Genomic DNA, 21,199 nt, shown 5'->3' with positions numbered 1-21,199 from the left:
TGTTTCAAAACCAGACATGGTAAGTGTGTAAAATTAGTCAACTGCAGTAATGTACTACACAACTTTTAAGGATTTATCAACAACATCTGTAAGGATCAAAACAGCACCTGACAAAGAGCAAATGGCCATGGATGAGGTGACTTTCCCAACCTAATGGAGGCAAGTAAGGGGAAGTCAACTGATTTTGTGTAATGCATTATTAGTAGATCCCTCTGTGAATTTCCGTCATTCAAAATTTTCAAAGACTTGATTTCCATTGGAATGATGCTTGACTTATCATAACTCAGTGGAAAGTTTACATTACAGTCACAAGATGAGGCTTTTTACAAAATATTGTACATTTTTATGTTTATTTACCTTTACAAAATGACTCCATTTGTCTTTTGATTTGCTAATTATTTTATTTGCAGGCCTGAATGGAGGTAGTGACGAGCTGCTGGAGTTGTGTGAACACCCGTGTGGGAAGCTCATGAGATGCGGCCACACCTGTGAGGGAACATGTGGTGCCTGTCTGCAAGGAAGACTGCATGTGCCTTGCGACAAGCCATGCAACAAGACGTTGATTTGTGGCCATAAGTAAGTTGAAAGGGATCAAAAAAGTCGCTTTAATTTAATTAAGATGCCCTCACAATATCCTAAAGGCATTTATGTTTCTCAATTATGAGTATTTTTATTGCTTGGGCAGTTACATTTGAGCTCAGTTAGCCTGTCATAATAGACATTAGCCCAGTCAAATAAAACAAAAAATTGCCATTCCGGTGAAAAAATCCCCGGAGAGTTGGAAGTTTGTTTAAACGTTCCTCTTGCTCATTAGATTGAATAAAATAAAAAGTCCTGATGGGTGGGGGTCGAGCTTGACTAAGGGAAGGGCTCTGAATGTGACTTTTTTAAGTTTTTCGCTTATATATCGGAATCTGTAAGTCATATTGAAAAGTGTTAAATACAAAACTTATAGCTGACAAAATTCCCTACAAAAATGACACTATGCATTTTTTTGTACGACTTAACCGTTTAAAGCTAAAGGGTAAAGAAAATAACAGTATATTAAAATCGTGTTTTATTTGCATTTTTGTTTTTAAACTTAATATTACTAAAAATAATTTTAATGATTACAAACATGGGTCATGTCGTTTAAACTAGGGGATCGAGGGATTATTCAGAATCATCCACATTCACAGAATCGTCGTCTACCAGAGGGCCATTGGTGCACACTCCCTCTCAGTTCCGCACATTGTTGAGCAGTAGACCCTCGCTTTATGCATAACGTGTTCCACATCCAAAATTGCTAAATATTGTTGTGAGGATAGCGGCCGGAGTAGTAAGATCTAGGATAGTAAGGGGTTGTAGTAGTCCTTCGGTGCCCGTTGTCCAACCCCAATCAGTTAGTGGTAGTTTATTTCCCAGCCATTCTTGCACTTGCACATTTTCTATAAGAATGCTGCTGGGCAGAGCCTTTTGTTGGTGGCAAAGACGGGAGGTCTGCTCTCATTCTAGTGGTGGAATTGATGAATGCGATTTATCGATATGTACTGATGTTGTACATCAGTAGGATCATCCGCTCACCGGCTATTGAGACTTCCTTTTGGGCCAAAGTCGGGCCGTAAAATACGTTGGTGATGGTATCGAGATGATTTCACAATTAATGAATTGCCTTTTCTGAAAAATGACGAGGTGGTATCACACCCACTAAACCCGTGAATGAACAATATGCTTCTGGCAAAGTCACATTTCTGTAATTCATCAGAGTAATAACTTCTTTGTTCTACTTTAGGCTACATTTTTTCTTGTTTGAAGAAGATAATTTCTTGATCGAGTGGAGCAATCAGTAGGACCAGCAAATTTATATTCTCTTCAACGATAGCAACATGACCACTGAATGCTGCTTTTTTCACTGCACAACGCACAATCGTTGTATCAGCATCAGCTTCAGAACGTCTGACTTCTATACCCTCGGAGATCATTTTCTGAGAAATCATTTTGATGAACTTGGTCTTATTTTTGTCATTACAAAGAAAGTTTTCTTTCTATACTCTCACTGTCATTTCTTCAGTGAAATCAATGTCGACTGATACGGTCTTGGTGATGGCTCCTGTTCAGCATGTTTTGTGCTGTTGACAGTATCTGAGTAACCATTAAACACAACAGTGCAGAATTCACCATAGTGTTTCTTTATGTACGTCACATATTGGTTGATTACAACTGAAAAAGTTGAGTCTACGCCCCACTTAACGTGATGTAACAAAAAGCCACCATCAATAAAATTATTTTAGAGCTTAAGGTCTGGAGCTAACTAGTGAACATAAAAAAATCATATAAAGAAGACTTGTGTCTTTCTCATATCTCTTCCATCAAACAGAGCTATAAGGGGAAAGGCGCAGCTCGTGGCGCAGAAGTCCTCTAGATCCTTGTTGTTTTTCTTTGAAATTGCAACTCGTTGTAATACGAGTAGTGGATCTACCACATGCACTACTTTATTAATTTTGATAGTGCTGCTCATTGAGACCAATGATAAGACTTTGTCTTTTCAAAACTGTTTCATATTCCATGCAAATAAAACACCATTTTAATATACTATAGTCTATTTTTGTTTTCTTCAACTTTGTTAATTGTTCATTTGTTAAATTGTTTATAGTCTATTGTGATTGTTAACCCTGTAGTTTAAAGGAATTTGTACATAACATAGACTCATACCCAAGTTACCTCTGATTATTTAGACAATGAACATTGAAATTTTATGGGGGCGATGTCTACTTGTACCGGCGTCTAGTTGTACCTGCTGCATTTTGGTGACAGGCGTCTAGTTGTACCCCGTCCAAAGCTGTAGAGACAACTTGACGATGGTGCGGACGTCTAGTTGTCTCTACGTCTAGTTGTCTCTACGTCTAGTTGTACCTCTTAAAAATCTACAGGTACAACTAGTCGGGAACGTCACCGTCTACTTGTACCTCATACGTCTGCGTCTACTTGTACCTACGACTACTTGTACCTACGACTACTTGTACCTACGACTACTTGTACCTACGACTAGTTGTACCTACGCCCACTTGTACCTACGTCTAGTTGTACCTGCGGCTAGTTGTATCTCCCCTTCAACTTGTCACCGGTTTAAGAGATTTATTTTATTTCTTTAAAAATCATACAATCTTACAACAATTTATTATAAACAACTTGCTACAAAAGCCAGGAAAATTTGGCTTGTCTGCAGCTCATTGAGAAACAGTTTGTTATTAGTCTTTCTTTGCTTTTGTTGACGTTATTTTTAATAAATAATTTATATTACTCCAGAGGTTTAACTCTACTACTAAAGGCAGCAAACATGTTTGTGAATAAATATTGGTTTACTAAGGTAGCTTTGGTCTTGTGTTTGATGATAATGATAATAAAAAGGCTTCCCTGATTGAAAGATTGGAAATCGTCTTCGTCAAAAATGAAAAGGCAAATAAAGGTGTGTTGAGATAAGCTTAGTTCTTGGTCAAAACCGCTAAATTAGCATCCCTACGAAGTTATTATTTCTACGTTTATGCTCCTTTTGGAAAGGTTTAACAAAATTAGTGTAAAGTAAAAGCATCCCATTGACCAAACGTTTTGCTAGATTTGTTTCTGATCAACATAAAAACTACTATTAGCCTAGTGTAAGATTATGTGGTGGTATTCCTCCTAAAGGTGCGATTGATTTTAAATATTCTATCAAAAGGGGTCTATTCAACGGCTGATTTCTAACTATTTTGCGACTGGTTAGGTTTCCATTACCCAGTTAAAAAACAATTAATTACTTTTCATCAGAATCTTCGACATGCATATTTTTGGTTGGTTCTAAGAAACGGAAACTACCTCTAGGTTTTACTGTTATATATGGATGCTTCCTTTAAAACCGTACATGCTGGGCTATATTATTTGAACCTTATTTGGAGTACCTGGTTAAAATCTCCTCTAAAAAATTATGTGTTTCCGCCCATTGGAACTTGTCATAGTACTTACTTGATGATTAATGAACAAATATATTGCCTGTCCTGAACGAACCTATTTCATCTTTATTCCCAGGTTGATTTCCAAGAGTGGCCGTTGAGGTTTATCCCTTTATACAATAATTGATTAAACACCACAATAAATTAATCTAAAATTAAAATTGGTAAAATAAAATATAAAAAAATTGAATAAATCTTGAACATATGTTTTGAAATTAAAACAAAGCAAAAGTTTTCCATTAAATCCTGAATCATTTATTTTTTAATTATAATTATCAATACATTTTCAAAGGAGAAACAAACGCAATTAATATCAATATTGTTTTTACACTTATTATTCTTTAAACAATGCTAAATGCTCAAAATATGTAGCCTATATTTCATCCAATTTATCGCAGTTAGGTGAATTAACGTAATCCTTGAAAGTAACCGTCGATTTCGACGGGTTTCACCTAGTTACTATTAAATAGTATTAGATAATATATCGATGTTCACATGACCGGACGAGTCATCAGCTCTATCCCTAGTCCGTCGGTCATTATCCCTCGAGGCACCGGCCGATGGACCAGGGAACAGCTATGATTTACACTATCACCCTCTACTACGACATTTTTTTTAGGTAAACATTCCAACGCTCATGATGACATCGAACACTCATGCATATTTGTATATAGGCCTAGCCAGTCCAAAACCTGAATACACTGTAGGTATGAATCAGACCGCTTATATCATAAACAACTAAATATTAAGGCTAGTTTCCTAACCAGAGAACACACAAGAATGGCACTTTACAAGACTTTTTATACCAAGCCTTCATAAACTAAGAGTATTTCATAAGTTACGTTGCCTGTGTAGATTTAGACTTAAAATCAGTATAAAATCAGTAATGGATTGAAAATCTAAGTGTTATTTACGTTTTGTTTGCACTATAATGTAGTGTACCTGTTTCTCGAAATCGACTAGTTTTTAAGCTATGTGTATTACCAGGAATTATTTCAAAACTAATAAATAAATAACGTCTTTGTTGGGCAGCGTACATCAGATTATAGATCTGTTTTACATTAAAACTTTTGTCATTCAAGGAGTTTAAAATACTCAACTAAAAGCTTATGTTATTAATAAAAAAATCACACTGTTCATAACAGTTTGATATAATCAACATTTTTTTGAAAATGTTTAATACTGTGAGTGAAAGAGTTTTTTTTTAGCAACTACCACAGTACTACGTAAAATCAAAACAATATTTAGGTTGATTGGAGGTCAATCACTTTCTCGCAACTACGCGATAGAGGGCTGACCCAACACCCCAATAACTGGAATGGATTGTTGTGAGAGGAAACTCTAAGAATTTGCAAATGAAGTCCATTCTGAGTAACGTGTGGGGATTAACGGGACATTCTGTACGCTGTTTACAAAATATTTCCTTTGCCTTTCCAAGTACTGAATCTATATGGTTTTGCTTATATTAAACAATAAGTCAAATACGTTGTAGCAGATGTCTTTAGCTGCATTTTACAACAGGTATTTCGTTCACCTTTCTCAGAAATAGCTGTTCATGGCGTGTTCCTGAATCAACAATAAGGTATATTGTGTTATTGTCCTAATAAACACGAGAGACATTCGCCTATCTTTATGGTCGTATTATATAAATAACATTGAACTGATTAATTTAACAAATGATCATTGTTAATTTATTGTAACAATTAGGCTATTTATGTACTGTACATTTATGTTTTATGTTTTACATTTATGTTTGTTTTGTACTGTATTTATGTTTTAGTATATATACTGTTTAAATATTTATTTATTCAATCAATGTCCTGACTAATCAATACACAACCTAAACGATATTAAATAGAGATTTGATCATATTGTCATGGCATCTCTTTATAAGAAATCTGTCCGGAGTATGTGCAATTTTGGTTTATTAAACTTATTGGTAAATTGGTGTAAGATTGTTTTAGGTTTATTCGTAATCCGGACGCATACGAAGTTGAAGCTTTTGCTTTGGTATTAACAGTCAAGTAAAATAAATAAATAATTAAAATAAATAAATAATTAAATAATCTTATAAATTTAAGAAAATGGGTTATTCATTTGGCTCTGCTACCCGACCATTTTTATTATTGAGGTCTCAAATTAAAGGTATGCACGCACAGATTTGCCATCAAGCATCGGCGTATATTTTTCTATTATCTCACTCGGCTTATACGTAAACGAAATTGCTCCCCATGTTTTTCTTATGGGAGTTAAATTTGGTTTTCATGATTTTCTTCGTTAGGCTAAACAAATCATGTTAACAATTTAATTTTTGAGTTGTTCTAATTCTTATAACGTAGTTTTCTTAAGTTATCTGTTGTGGCTGCCTAGAAATAATCGGACGTTTGTTTCTCCTTTGAAAATGTATTGATAATTATAGTAGTGGTAGTTAGTTATGTTACAAGACTATGACAAATTGCCAATTATTGAGTCAACTTGGTCCCCACGCACAGGCTTCGCATATGTGGGCCCTGTCGATTTTCAGAAATTACGTTCATTCTGTATCTATTATTCTTTTGTTATGAATTGCTTTTGATTTTATTTATTTGATTTAATTTTACTATGGTATTTTTCCGGACAAACTCCATTAAACATATAGCACGGGTCGAGGTTAATTTAACAACTTAAAACTAATTCATTCAACAATAGTTTACCTGAAAACTATTTTACTAATATTTGTTTAAAGTTTTACAGAATACACTTACACATGATGCTATTGTATGTTTTTATTTATACATGATATAGGTACTTACAACAAAACTTGTGAATTTTTGTGTTTATTTATACATTTATTGTATGGCAACAACGTAAACTTAAAGATAGGAGCGAGTGTATGCAATTCCAAGATAGAGTTTAGTATTCACCGATCCTACGATAGTTTAAGAGTATATTTCGTACCTAGGGCCGAAAATGACTTTTTTTCAGCTCGGGATCATTTTTAAGTTCGAGACGAAGATGAAATCGGTCCGTGGTACGATTGCTGTTTTTCACCAAACTATACAAAACTGAGAAAATATATCAATAATGTAGGCAAGCATGTTTCTTTACAACCTTTTTATCAGCTCGTGAACATCACAGAGAAAATATCCGCATATCGGTGGAAATGTATTTTCCTGTCGATCTACAGAATGCCTTTATAAATTAAAATAGGCTAAAAAGACATAAAAAAAAGAATTACAAATGTTTAAAACTAACATGGGTTTAACGGGTTGCTATGCTGGTGACGAAATAACAACTAATTATGAAAATAAAATCAAAACAAATGGAACATATTCCAATCACATTTATTATTTACAGTGTATGTTAAAAGGAGAAGTATGTGTAGTACATTGCATAGTTTTTGTCGAGTTTTCAACCGCTGGACCTCAACTTCATTGTACACTTCATTGTTCATTGATCACTGGGAAATCCATTGTAAACTATAAGATATGCACACTAATCAATGCAAATACTTTAAGGTTATGTGAAAAAATATTTAAAGGAATCAGCAAAAATAGTAATACATAATTGCTGGGCAGCGGTCTATTGCAATTCATTAGGGATATACTGCTTGTATATTTAATGATATACTAGCTGTGTGCCCGTTCTACGCACGGGGATCTTATTGTAGTCAGTTATTGAAACCTTTTTATTAAGAACAGAATTTGGTTTGCATATTTTCAGATATGCTGGCAAAACTATTATACAGTATATAAACCTTCGCAAATACAGTAACTGACAGTTTCAAGCCAAAACAAATGCTTCGAAATTAAATGTAACCTGGGTCGTATTGGTCCATATGTTAAATCCAATGATTAAACTAAAAAATGCTTTATAGATCTATGAGGCATAGCCCTAATGTAGGCCTATAATTGAAAGTTACCTTCCACAATGGTTAAAAGTATATAAGGGACTACTTCAACCTCCCAATTTAACACTTTATTCGTGTTGACATTTTCATTATAAAGGTACTTTTGTCCTTTCCGTGAAACACTGAGAAATAAGGACATTAATGCTTTACTAACAGACATACACACAAAAATACAGAACTTAATTAGGGGGTTTGCTACGCTTTAAGCATAACAAAGTACTTGTAAAATTAGTATCTAAAATATTTTGTTAATGTCATCAAATTTCATCATAACAATGTATATTTGCTTGGACCGATGATGACCCGAAATGACGGCTTACTATATGAAATGAAGACGACTGGTCCAGGGTGGTCCAGCCACCCTGGTATAGACGATTGGTAATTTATAGTAAATATTACCAAAATAGGCCACTAACTATTGATACATAAACAACGTAAAGCGTTTAAACAATTCATTATGGTTAGTTGAATAAATGTTTTACTAAAGTGCGTTATCGTTTTCTTAGCATAAACTAACATTTTGGAATCAAGAAAGAAAAAGCAAAAATTGTACAGCTAAGACATCAATTAAATTGAATACGCCTGTAATAATAAATAAGGTGCAACACCAACGATAACTAATTTGTAAAGTACAGTGATGTGTTGGTACTTAAAAATGATTCTTGCTACTACCAACAGTACCAACGGTTCTAAGGAATAGAACCGGTACCAAAAACCAACGTTCACAGTTGAGAACTATAGTACAGCCGACCAATTATATGAGTTAATCAAGTCCCGAGGTTATTGATCTCTTGGTTTTTGATTTTCTCGTAAAACGTTTTAAAACGGCAATCAAAGTTATTTCCCAATAATTGCTTTATTTGTAAACAACTTTTAATGTAAACTTATCTGTGTCAGTTTTTAAAAAAAACAACCTCATACAAACAACTTTTTGTTATTTAATAGATTAGGCCCTACGTACCTATTCTCTAAACAATGATTGGTAAAGGCTATCTAATAACATTAGATGGAAATGTGACAAAAATCACACAACGTTGGGTTTTTGGACGTTTGTAATTTTATTTCTTAAGTAGGTAGGCCGTGTATTCTAGGGAAAAGTACCGGTATCAAGGATCGTCGTCGAACAGTTTGTTATGAATAATTTGGTAGGCGTACGTACCCAAGAGCATGGCTGTATGGTCCAGCGATTGTATCACACGGTGAGTAGGTACTATTGACTATATATATATAGTCAATGGTAGGAACAGAAAATAACACATTGTTACAATCCACCACTGCAGTTGTGATTTTTTACTTACCACTTTACACAACCGCCATTGAAGCGCCGTGTCAATGAGTGGAAACCATATTTCTAAGCCATTGGCGACGATCATTATTAAATTTAAAGTTTCCCAGCCGTATACAACACTGATTCAAGGTCTTCTTTCTGGTTATCAAAACTCAAGAACAATTTATACACAAAGAATCTCTGGTTCCTGAACTGGATGATGCCTAGTTATTTAATTTCATTTACACGGTTACACTATTACACTATATTATTGCACTTTCGATTAATTAAATCCGTTATGTAAGAAAAACGTTTTTAATCACTTGGGATTTACATTCAAAACGTGATTGAAAAAGGTTGCGGTATTTGTAAACAACATTTGTAAACATATCAGTGACAGCTAGGAAAAATAATCTTGATCCGAACAGCTGTTCGTTATTTCATAGATGATTATGCAATAAAAATTGGACGAAAACTTGACATAAATCGCACAAAACTACATTTTTGAACGTTCGTAATATTATTTACAAAGTAGTGAGGCCATATTTTAATGGCTAAAGACAATCTCGCCAATCCAGTGAATACATTAAAATGACTTGGATCTTGATAGGTACTCTCGTTTTCCAGGAGAAGATAGCGTAAAATGCCATCTTGAGTGTTACAGACAAAGGGAAAGACAGACAGACAGACAGACAGACAGAAATTGAGATAAGACTCGTTTCTGCTTATTTAATGTATAAGACGTAAAAATAACCTAAAAATATATAATTCTGAGCAATGTACAGACAAAACTCTAATTTTATTTATATAGATATATAAATGTTTTAATTAAATAAGCGATTTTCGGTACTAGGGCTGGAAAATTTTAATCACAACTATAGCTGCCATTTCGACCCTGGACAGCAATGCGTAGCTTTCAGCCTCCAATTAACGTCTGTAAAACTACTAAAACATCGTATTGCGGTGAAAAATATTTGCCAATCATACTCAATCGACTGCAGTTCCTGATTTAATTAAGGGTATTATTAAAAAGTACTCGTGCAGTAATCAATTAAACAGGGTAACGAATTGAAGGATGGATACAACTAGACTATAAGGACGCAAAATACGCGTAGGTACAACTAGACGTAGGGACTACTAGACGGAGGGACCACTAGTCGTAGAGACTACTAGTCGTAGAGACTACTAGTCGTAGGGACAACTGGTCGCATCCGTACAAGCTACGTGATACTACTTGTCGGTGGGATACACGTCTAGTTGTACCTACGTCTACTTGTACCTACGTCTACTTGTACCTACGTCTAGTTGTACCTCCTAAAAATCTGCAGGTACAACTAGTCGGGTGAGCCACCGTCTACTTGTACCTACGTCTAGTTGTACCTACGACTAGTTGTCCCTAGGCCTCGAGGTACAAGTAGACGGAGGGACAACGAGACGGAGGGACAACGAGACGCGGTCCCATTTTATGTTCTGCTCCACTGACAATGTCAATGCATGTAAATGTCCATGATAATAAATGATTTGATTTGATTTGATTTGACTGTTATTTTATTTACCCCTTAGCTTTAAACGGTTAAGTCCTACAAAAAAATTCAAAAATGTGTATGACACTGAAGAATCCCTGTATCCCCTAGTTTAAACGACATGACCCATGTTTGTAATCATTTAAATTATTTTTAGTAATATTAACTTTAAAAACAGAAATGCAAATAAAACACGATTTTAATATACTGTTATTTTCTTCACCCTTTAGCTTTAAACGGTTAAGTCGTACAAAAAAATGCATAGTGTCATTTTTGTAGGGAATTTTGTCAGCTATAAGTTTTGTATTTAACACTTTTCAATATGACTTACAGATTCCGATATATAAGCGAAAAACTAAAAGAAGTCGCATTCAGAGCCCTTCCCTTAGTCAAGCTCGAAACCCACCCATCAGGACTTTTTATTTTCTTCAATCTAATGAACAAAAGGAACGTTTAAACAAATTTCCAACTCTCCGGGAATTATTTCACCCGATTATTCTAATTTAACTGGGCTACATTGCTGACATAAACAGTGGGTAAGGCTATCCATCTTTATCTACCTATTAGCTCGGCTACCTCTAAGACAGCCCCTACCAGTTCAATATTATTTTATTTTCAAACCCTCCCATTAAAATCACTACCATATGGCTACACATCCAGTGCTGCTGGCCTTCCCAGCATTCTTGTGTTTCCTTGTTAGTCTGAAGTATTGGCCTTTTTTAAGCACAACCAGTGTTTATATAAGCTACAGTGACCCACGTACGCAGCCAGTACATCTGCTTACCCAAACGAGCTCACCGGAAAAAATTATCTTTCAGTTTCTGATGGCAAAGGGTTCAATTAATCTCAACATGTGAACCACCTACAAAGTCGTTATAGATCTAAAATGGAATACAATTAATAATTAAAGATGGGTTTATTTTTTTCCTACAGTTACCTAACAATGTACATGTTCTCTCACTGATTTGAGAAAGCAAAGTGGCCAATTCGCTCATCAGTGAGACAATGTCTCACTCTAAATTACTCTGTCTCACTCACTCCAGATTTGCAACGTCAAGGCAAGAAATAGTGAGCGCGTAACATGCAGACAAGGTCTTATGCGCGCGAAATACGTTTGGCAGCACTGGTTGTAAATCAGCTGGTCAGCTGGTTGTACTGTTGTATCGTTAAAATGTAATATTAAAAGTTCACTTCTGTGTAAAAAATATGTCACGTTTCTTTACCAATTTATTTGTTTTATGGTAACTGTAGGAAAAATATAATGTGCAACTCGAGTGCAAAGTGCAATTGACTCACTCGAGAGAAATCCTTTGCTCACTAGTTGCACAAATAACTATAATGTCGGTTAAGTTTGACCTGTTTTTATTAAAAAATCAAAAATCGAAAAATTAACATAAAAAATCAGTTTGGTCTATAGGTTTCAGTTGTTGTGCATCAATTTTGCCCCGTTTTATTAGATTCCGACAGTCATTATTTATTATTTGGGTAATGATGCAATTGCAGTTTTTCTACAACATTGTTACTGCCTTACCTTGTATTGTTATAAAATCCTGTACTGTAGTTTTAAACTAGACTTTTAGTTGTAAATTTTATAGATGCCATAACGTGTTAAGTTCAGGGTACGTTGTGTAACCTTATCGTCTCCAAAATATAATGGCCTCCACTTAAAGCATTAGTTAAAAATGTTTAAGCATGTGTACTACCTTCGGGTAAGTACATAGTAAAATTCAATTTAAAGGTGAAAACTAAAAAATTGACAGCTGACAACTGATTTAATAAAAACCAAACCGATAAATTTGGCAACCGATCCATTACTAAATACAATACTTCCTTAATCCTTGCTAACACAGTAATCAGGATTTTTGTGTGGACAGCAGGCTTATTTGAATAGAAAAGAGTCCAAACTGGCATTTAAAAAAATGAATGATTAGAAGAATATTTCACTGTCACTGACATCAGAGTGAAACCTTTATACCAAGTTTGAATTGAAAGAATCTCAAGAATCCTGCCAATTGTGTTCTTTTAAAAATAGTTTACTGTTTAAAAGTATAATAAGAACCGTTATGAACAACTGATAGCAAACCAGTATTTTTTGCAGATAAGAGCTCTTTTACTAAGCACAAACTTGCAGTCCATTTGTAAAATTTAATCAAGTACTACCTGGCGTGTGTTGCTGCGCTTAACAACTATTATTTTAAATGGTAATTTGTTCTGTACGATAAATAATAAAAAATTATACCAAAAACAAAAATTGTATATTTATTTTACTTAATTGTCAGTGGATAAACAATATTTTTGTTTTTCATTAGGTATATAATTTTATTTTAGGCATAAGTTACCCTTTTATGTTTACATATTTAATGTTGGAGAATTTAAACGTTGTTGAGTGCACAGGTGTGCTGCAATTGGGGCTTAATATACAGGGTGGTCATAAATTATTGTACACATTTTAAGATGACATAAATAAAAAACCAAGCAACATAGAAACATGGAAATTGGTTCATTAAATAGCAAATTTAAAACAGTTTTATACAGTAACTACAAAAAATTTATTATAAAAATGTCAGCAATTATGAAAAGTAGTTAAAAAAAGTAAAGTAGTATGAAAAAACACAGTCAAAATCACCTAAACTGTTATTGTAAGTTATGTTCTTTTGAGATGAGGACCCTTTAGACTATATGTTGGACACTTCCCAGTCGTTCGAACTGACTGTACCACCATTTTATAAAATTTTTACACGGAGAATTAGGGCTATACTCTAAACAAAACCTTCTTTGAACAGTTATTGCGGATTTACTTTCATTAAACCAAAGACTTTGCTTTTTATTGAACCCTAGTAAAATTGTTACTTTTAAGTCAGTTTAAGGTTTGATTCACCAAATATCATACACAGCTGGTGGAGAAAGGTCCATTGTTGGTTTTGCCATGCTAACTATGCCATGCTATCCATGCTGTATATGCCACAACACGAGTCTTTGAGGAAAAAAACTTACACAAACTGTTTGAGTGATTTTTGCACATTTGTATAACCACTTTTTATAATTATTGACATTCATGTAATTATTGTTTTGCAGTTACTGTATAGTAGCTATTTACCTTACAAGTGTAGTAAGAGCGTTTTTACATCACGCAGGTGAATGTTGTATGCAACGAGCGGAAGCGAGTTGCATAATTTACCGAAGTGATGTAAACACGCTCTTGCGTAACGTGTAACGTACAAGATTTTACCTGACCCGACAATATACAGGAGGTTACGAATAATATTTTTCATTACCCATTTCACTCATCTTCTAACAGTAACGTTCATTTACAAACAAAAGCTAGGTTAGGAAAATTCTTCAAAACATAACAATAAAAATCAAGCGCACAGCTGATTTCTAGCGTTGAACGTCGTTGGCTCCATAGAGGTATATTTTTTAAGTTAAGCACTCAATGTTATTTAAATGGGTTTCATTACATCACCGAGTGAGTTTTTTTCAACTTTACATCACCCGAGAAGTAACGAAGTTATATACATCACGCTTGGGATAGGGAAGTTTAACATGGCGGGTTAGGTAAAACTATTTTAAATTTGCCATTCAATAAAACAATTCCCAAGTTTCTAAGTTGCTTGGTTATTGGTTTATGTAATCTTAAAATGTGTCCAATAATTTATGACCACCCTGTATTTAGACTTATCCAAAAATAAAATAGTTCTCTGTACTGCATTCTGTGGAAACAGTGTGGCACTATTTCATATCATGACTAATACAGAATGTTGTGATTATTGAAACCTACAAAACAGTTGGTGAAAGTAAACATCTGCTTTTAAATTACATTTATTTCTAAACATTGTAGTTCCAAACATCTGACATTGGATCCCTTAAAACTCTCTGGGGCGGAGACCTTTTGACGGATCTGCACCAAACTTCACACAAACCATCCTTGAATAATGCTTAATAATGCCTCAAAGTTTCATTACAATCTGTCCAGCGGTTTTGGAGTCCATAAGGTACATACATACATACATAGTTCCTCTTTTATCTTGTAGATATAAATTTTCTTGCCTAACTTTTTTCATCTTAACAGCTAAAATATTTTTTTTAACTTGACAATTTAGATTATTAAGGTATTTTTTATTACCCTTTATCCCTTCAACCTTGTGTTATCAATGTTATTTGTTGTGTTTTAGGTGTGGGAGCACATGCAGTGTACTGTGTCCTCCTTGTAAAACAAGATGTCCAATTCAATGTTCACATAAAAAATGCTTTGATCCGCAAGATAAAAAGAAAAAACAACATTGGTGTAGTCAACCTTGCCCTGAGTATTGTAATGTAAGCATCAGTCTTATTATAGTAGCACATATTTGCAATACTCACCAGAATTAATGAAGTTCTTACTATGCAATAGATTACTGCTTCTACAAATCAGTAGAACTATTGTTGATGTTTTTAATTCTAAGATAAATTTAAATGTGATCGAGTTCCACAATATTCTGCTTAAGAATACTGAAATCACGTTTGTGAAGCTTATTTACTAATGTTTAGTTAGATTATATTAGAAAATTTACCCCCTACACATGATCAGAACCATGTTATAATTTGTCATCCCTCCCAAAAGACTATATCCTTAAAGCCGCTTACCCACGTGGTGTGAATCACACATTCGTAGAATATGCTCTGTGGCAATTACGCTCGAGTTTGCCTCTGACGTCACGAGGAGTGAGGAGAGTTCATGACCGGCCAAGCTTCGGATCAAACTGGTTTGGTTTTCAGTCTTGAATAGAGTGGTGACCAGTACTCAACAACCTGAAATTTTGAATTTCTGGCAGGCGTTTTGTTTGTTCCTAGTAGTTGTTGGTGTGTTTGTCAAGTGTGTGTGTTATGTCGGAGTCATCAGGAACTTGTGTAATTAAATTATAAATTGCAAGGCAATAAAACTGTGAAGTTCCTAGAGTTGTACGCTGCTGAACGTTCACTGTACGATAGATACAACAATCAATCAATGCACCTCTGCGTCCCATTCAAGTATCCACTTTCTTATCCTAAAACGGCTTTTTCTTCTCTTTTCTGATCAGTTCACAAGACTATGACTTGTCGACTAAAATTTGACTAAAAACTGAATTTATCACTGCACAATTCTCAACAATACACTCTGCCATCGTTTGCTTTCTGAGGTAACTTAATGATGATTCTGATCCCCAATTCAATGAAACTTTTGAGACCAACAGATTAAGCAAATGTGGAGTCTCGATATATTTGACTTTCACTATCGCGGTGAAAGAAGCAAATATCATTTGTCCCTGCAATCTCAATGGTCAATGGCATTATGAATTTAAATTAAATTTTTGTATTAGGTACCTGTCCGTCAGTGACACTATTGTCGTCTTTGGTGACCGGTTTCGAGATTAAAATCCCATCATCAGGCGGTTAAAAATGTAATTTCACTCAAATTATTCTAAAAAAGGACTGCTTAGAAGAATTTGAGATCTACATCCATAAAGAATGAGCTTCAACATACTTTAAATTAACAACAGACCTATTTCAAATCCAACATTATCTATGACGCAGTGATTAGAATAGGACAATACCACCGCCATTCTATAGATAACTAGGGGTCTGCGGGTCCCCGATTTTTTCGGGTCGGGTCGGGCCAGCGGAAGGCCCGAGAGACCGGGTCGGGTCAGAGATTTGATCGGGCCAAGATCGGGTCGGGCCAAAAAAAATAATTAAATTATTATTTTCAAAGTTATAATAAGTTATTTTCAAAGAAACACTCTTATATATATTATTACAGAGGAATTAAAACGTTAAAATTCAAATTAAATATTAAGTTTGCTCACGATGGTTTAAGAACAAAGACACAACAGAGCAATTGCCGTACTGTCACTAGCCAGAGCCAGTCGTCTACTGACAAAAGCCGTGACACAACAGTGCAAAGAAAACGAAGTCAAAAGAAAGACTATTTATCCAGAGGTACCAGTTTAATTATTTATTGTTTATTCCATACCTAGTTTAAAATATATTTTAGTATTTTACATAATAAATTATAAACAAAAGAAATATCTGATATAGTGTACAGATCTGTATCTTGTTCTTTTATTTTCCTATTGTCCTTTTTGTCATTCAGTAACAAAACAAAACAACACTTCTGATCGTCTGGTTCTGCATTGTATGGTCACCATTTCATTTTTAAAAAAAGTATCAAGTATCAGCAAGTCTACAAAGAGGTTACGTCTAAATATTTTATAATTTTTATGAAAGTTTTCATCAGTTAAATTATTTTTTCTTAAGTTAGATTGAGTTTCAAAAAGGATATTTCTAAGATCCAATACAATATTTACAAGACACAGACTACCATGAATTTATTTCTTTTGAAATTATCTGTAACAGTTTTATATTTTTTAATAAAGAAATAATATATCTTTTTGTCTCTACTTCCTTGTTTCGTTACTTGCATTTTGTCAGCAATTGGACAACCGGGTGGTGTAATAGGGCGGGGGAGGGGGAGGGTCTATGACCTTGAGTGTCCCCAAGCCGGGTTGTGCAAGAGGGGTGGGGAGGGGGAGGGTCTGTAACCTTGAGTGTCCCCGGGCGGCCCGGACCTGGCTGTGAGTGTGATTCATGGTTTTTTGTTTACATTCTACTACCCTTCCTTCCGAGAAAAAGACCTTACAGTTTCAAAAACATTGACTTACAGTATAAAAACATTGAGTTGTGTTGCTAATTAGGGCACTATAATTTCTGTGCTGTCTGCTTTTTATGTTGCTAAATTAGCATTTAACTTTCTTTTCTCTTGATTTAATATAATTTTCTATAATTATATTAAGAGTTCCTTTTCGGGTAGGCTACCTAATTAATTGTGATATTGTTTGACTTGAGTTTATGGATTTTTAATTCTTTTCATTTATTAGCTATCAAAATCAGTTGTTTTAGGATTTTAATCTCTTGCAATACCGTAGGTCTATACTACTGTGTATAACATGATATGCAATTTTTACAGCCTTTACTATAACTATACCATAAACAATGTATGTGTGTTATTTACTGTTTTAGAGTGTTATAGTAAATTAGTTTACACAATATCTTTTCTTCAATGAGTTCTCCACTTGTCATGTTGCTTAGCCTATTACTATAAAAATTAATTCCTATGTAAAGCTGAAGGCCTAAATGCCAATAATAGCTGATAATTCTTTATTTATGATGATGTAACTAATAATTGTAAATGTGAGGTTTTTATACTTAGGAGGTTAGGAGGCAGGGAATGAATGATTCATATTGCTTGGTGGAAACATAGAATTTTTATTTTCTTCTTACTTGCAGTCTTGAAGCCAGTCCACAGGCCCTAAACTTGTGATAAGGTTAATTGATTTGTTTATGATCCTTTTATATTAAGTTCCAATTCAAACTTGTTGTAATATAACTATTTAGATATTTCAACAGTTATGAAAATGGGAAAGAATGGCTTGATAAAAAAAAATATTTTCTTCTTTCTTGCAGTTGATTCAACTCCTAAGCTATAAATAAGTTATGAACATGAAATAATATACATAAATACAATCTTTTTTCATATTTTATTTTCAAGTAATATTGTAAACACAGAGTTAAAAGAAAAAAAATCCGGTAGGCCTAATTAATAATTTTTGGCCCGACCCGATTTTGGCCCGAAACCCGAAGACCAAAATTATCGGCCCGACCCGACCCGACCCGAACCAAAAAAGTCTGACCCGCAGACCCCTATAGATAACGGGAGAGGTGCAAGGACACCTTAGTCATGACCACACATCTACGCGTGCCGCGTCGTGTTACAAATATTTGTACATTCTCCATCCGTGTTTTCATGTTTTATGTGCGTGTTTTTATGTTAACCGACGACCTCAATTTGAGTGAAATGACATTTTTAACAGCCTGATGATGGGATTTTAACCCCGAAACCGGTCGCCAAAGACGACAATAGGATAGGATCACTGACGGACAGGTAATACCCTATAAACCACTTAATTCAATAAGTGATCCTGGACCACTAAGCATAATGAGATTGTGAATGTCTTCAGTGTCCCTTCTTTTAAATATACAGTCAAATTTTAAATGCCTTTCAGTTAATATTGATTAGGCCCTAATAAATTATTTATTTAGTAGATTTTGTATCCATTATTATGACTAGAGGTCACCTCCCGTGGTCTAAAAACTTACCAAAAATATGTATTGTGCACACTTCTCTATTTTCACCCCTCGCTGTTAATAAAACATGTGATTGGAATTTCTTTAATTTGTTTTGACTATATGTTTATTTTTATTTTAAATAGAATGAATGAATAAACATATAGTTTATTCCAAAAAACATTGGCTACAAACTGTGATTATAAAATAAAGTTAATTTTTTCTGCCAATTTTTCAACCTATTTTAATTTATAAAGGGATTCTGCACATCTACAGGCAAATATCTTTTTAACAGTATGCGTAGATTTTCCCTGCAATGCACACAGGCTGAGAAAAAAAGTTTTCAAGAAACATGCTTGCCTATTAATATATAAGAAGATTATTATTCAGTATTATTATTGTTTGTCACCATAATATAGTTGAATAAAATGGGTGCAGTGTGCATTCATGAAAATGCCACCAAAACAGGCATAAACTATGACTTATTTTCAAGTTTGAGTAATTAACTACTCAAAACTTTAACTGATATGTTTATAATAAAAAAATCACTTATTGTAATTTCTTCAAATACGCCCAGTTTTGATCCAAACCAATTGAAGGAGCAGACTCTGTAAGTGACTCCTTGAATTATGTTTTTTTTTTTTTTATAAATAGGCTACAACTGGTTAAATAGATGGGATGTCTACTTTAGTATCTGCAATGTTACAATGATATTTCAGAAACGTTGTGAGTGGAAGTGTGAGCACCTAGAGTGTAAGAGGAGATGTTGGGAAATGTGTGACCGGCTTCCATGTCTTGCGCCGTGCCCTCGCATGTTGGACTGTGATCACCCTTGTATGGGCTACTGTGGCGAACCTTGTCCACCTACATGTGCAGTCTGTGATCCAAACATTCTTGTGGCAAACTCTATCGGAGACAGGTATGTTCCTCCTCTTGTGTCTTATTACTTTTAATCGGTTCGGGTTTTTAATAGTTGAGCACATAATATGCTTTATATAAGCAGGGTGTCTAGTAGTCGGGAAAATTGGGAAAGTCTGGAATTAGTATTGAATTTCAAAACGGTCTTGAAAAGTCGGGTTTTAGTCTTAAATTTGATTTCAAAGTCGGGAATTTTCATGATTTTGCCGCGATCGTCGTCTTGCGTTTACGTATCCGCGAAAGCCAATGATGATGATGTCTACACGGCCTCGGGAGATGTTCACGATTTTGCCGCGATAGTGTACGACGACGATGACGTTTCCGAAACCACGAGAGACGACGATGACGTTTCTGTGACAGCGGGAGACGACGATGACGTTACCGTGACCGCGGGAGACGACGATGATGTTTCCGTGACCGCGGGAGACGACAATGATGTCTACACGGCCGCGGGAAATGTAAATGATTTCGTCGCGATCGCGGACGATGACGTTTCCGTGACCGCGGGAGACGACGGTGATGTCTACACAGCCGCGGGAAATGTTCATGATTTTGCCGCGATCGCGGACGATGACGTTACCGTGACCGCGGGAGACGACGATGATGTTTCCGTGACCGCGGGAGACGACGATGATGTTTCCGTGACCGCGGGAGACGACGATGATGTTTCCGTGACCGCGGGAGACGACAATGATGTCTACACGGCCGCGGGAAATGTTAATGATTTTGCCGTGATTGCGGACGTCGACGATAACATTTCTGTGACCGCGGGAGATGACGATGATATCTGCTCGGCCGCGGGAAATGTTCATGATTTTGTCGCGATCGCGGACGATGACGTTTCCGTGACCGCGGGAGACGACGGTGATGTCTAAACAGCCGCGGGAAATGTTCATGATTTTGCCGCGATCGCGGACGACAACGTTGACGTTTCCGTGACCGCGGGAAACGATGATATCTGCTCGGCCGCGGGAAATGTTCATGATTTTGTCGCGATCGCGGGAGATGACGATGACGTTTCCGTGACCGCGGGAGATGACGATGACGTTTCCGTGACCGCGGGAGACGACGATGACGTTTTCGTGACCGCGGGAGACGACGGTGATGTCTAAACAGCCGCGGGAAATGTTCATGATTTTGCCGCGATCGCGGACGACGACGTTGACGTTTCCGTTACCGCGGGAGATGACGATGACATTTCCGTGACCGCGGGAGACGACGATGATATCTGCTCGGCCGCGGGAAATGTTCATGATTTTGTCGCGATCGCGGACGACGACGATGACATTTCCGCGACCGCGGGAGATGACGATGACGTTTCCGTGACCGCGGGAGACGACGATGACGTTTCCGTGACCGCGGGAGATGACGCTGACATTTCCGTGATCGCGGGAGACGACGATGACGTTTCCGTGACCGCGGGAGACGACGATGACGTTTCCGTGACCGTGGGAGACGACGATGATATCTGCTCGGCCGCGGGAAATGTTCATGATTT

The 21,199-nt window shown here is 35.7% G+C and overlaps 1 protein-coding gene across 1 annotated transcript in view; it reads left to right on the top strand.

Annotated features, from left to right (window-relative positions):
• Positions 1 to 21,199, top strand: part of LOC128993318 (NFX1-type zinc finger-containing protein 1-like) — a 98,343-nt gene that overhangs the window by 45,198 nt on the left and 31,946 nt on the right. Inside the window, exons 13-15 of the mRNA XM_054417134.1 lie at positions 411 to 576; positions 14,817 to 14,958; positions 19,503 to 19,702. Coding sequence (XP_054273109.1) covers positions 411 to 576; positions 14,817 to 14,958; positions 19,503 to 19,702 — 508 coding nt within the window. The remainder of the gene's footprint in view (positions 1 to 410; positions 577 to 14,816; positions 14,959 to 19,502; positions 19,703 to 21,199) is intronic.

The sequence above is a fragment of the Macrosteles quadrilineatus genome, unplaced genomic scaffold (assembly GCF_028750875.1).
Source record: "Macrosteles quadrilineatus isolate MER2022 unplaced genomic scaffold, UCM_ALF_1.0 Scaffold_4__1_contigs__length_99947679, whole genome shotgun sequence".
Taxonomy (NCBI): domain Eukaryota; kingdom Metazoa; phylum Arthropoda; class Insecta; order Hemiptera; family Cicadellidae; genus Macrosteles; species Macrosteles quadrilineatus.
The sequence above is the reverse complement of the archived record's forward strand: the minus strand, read 5'-3'. Positions and strand labels throughout refer to the sequence as shown.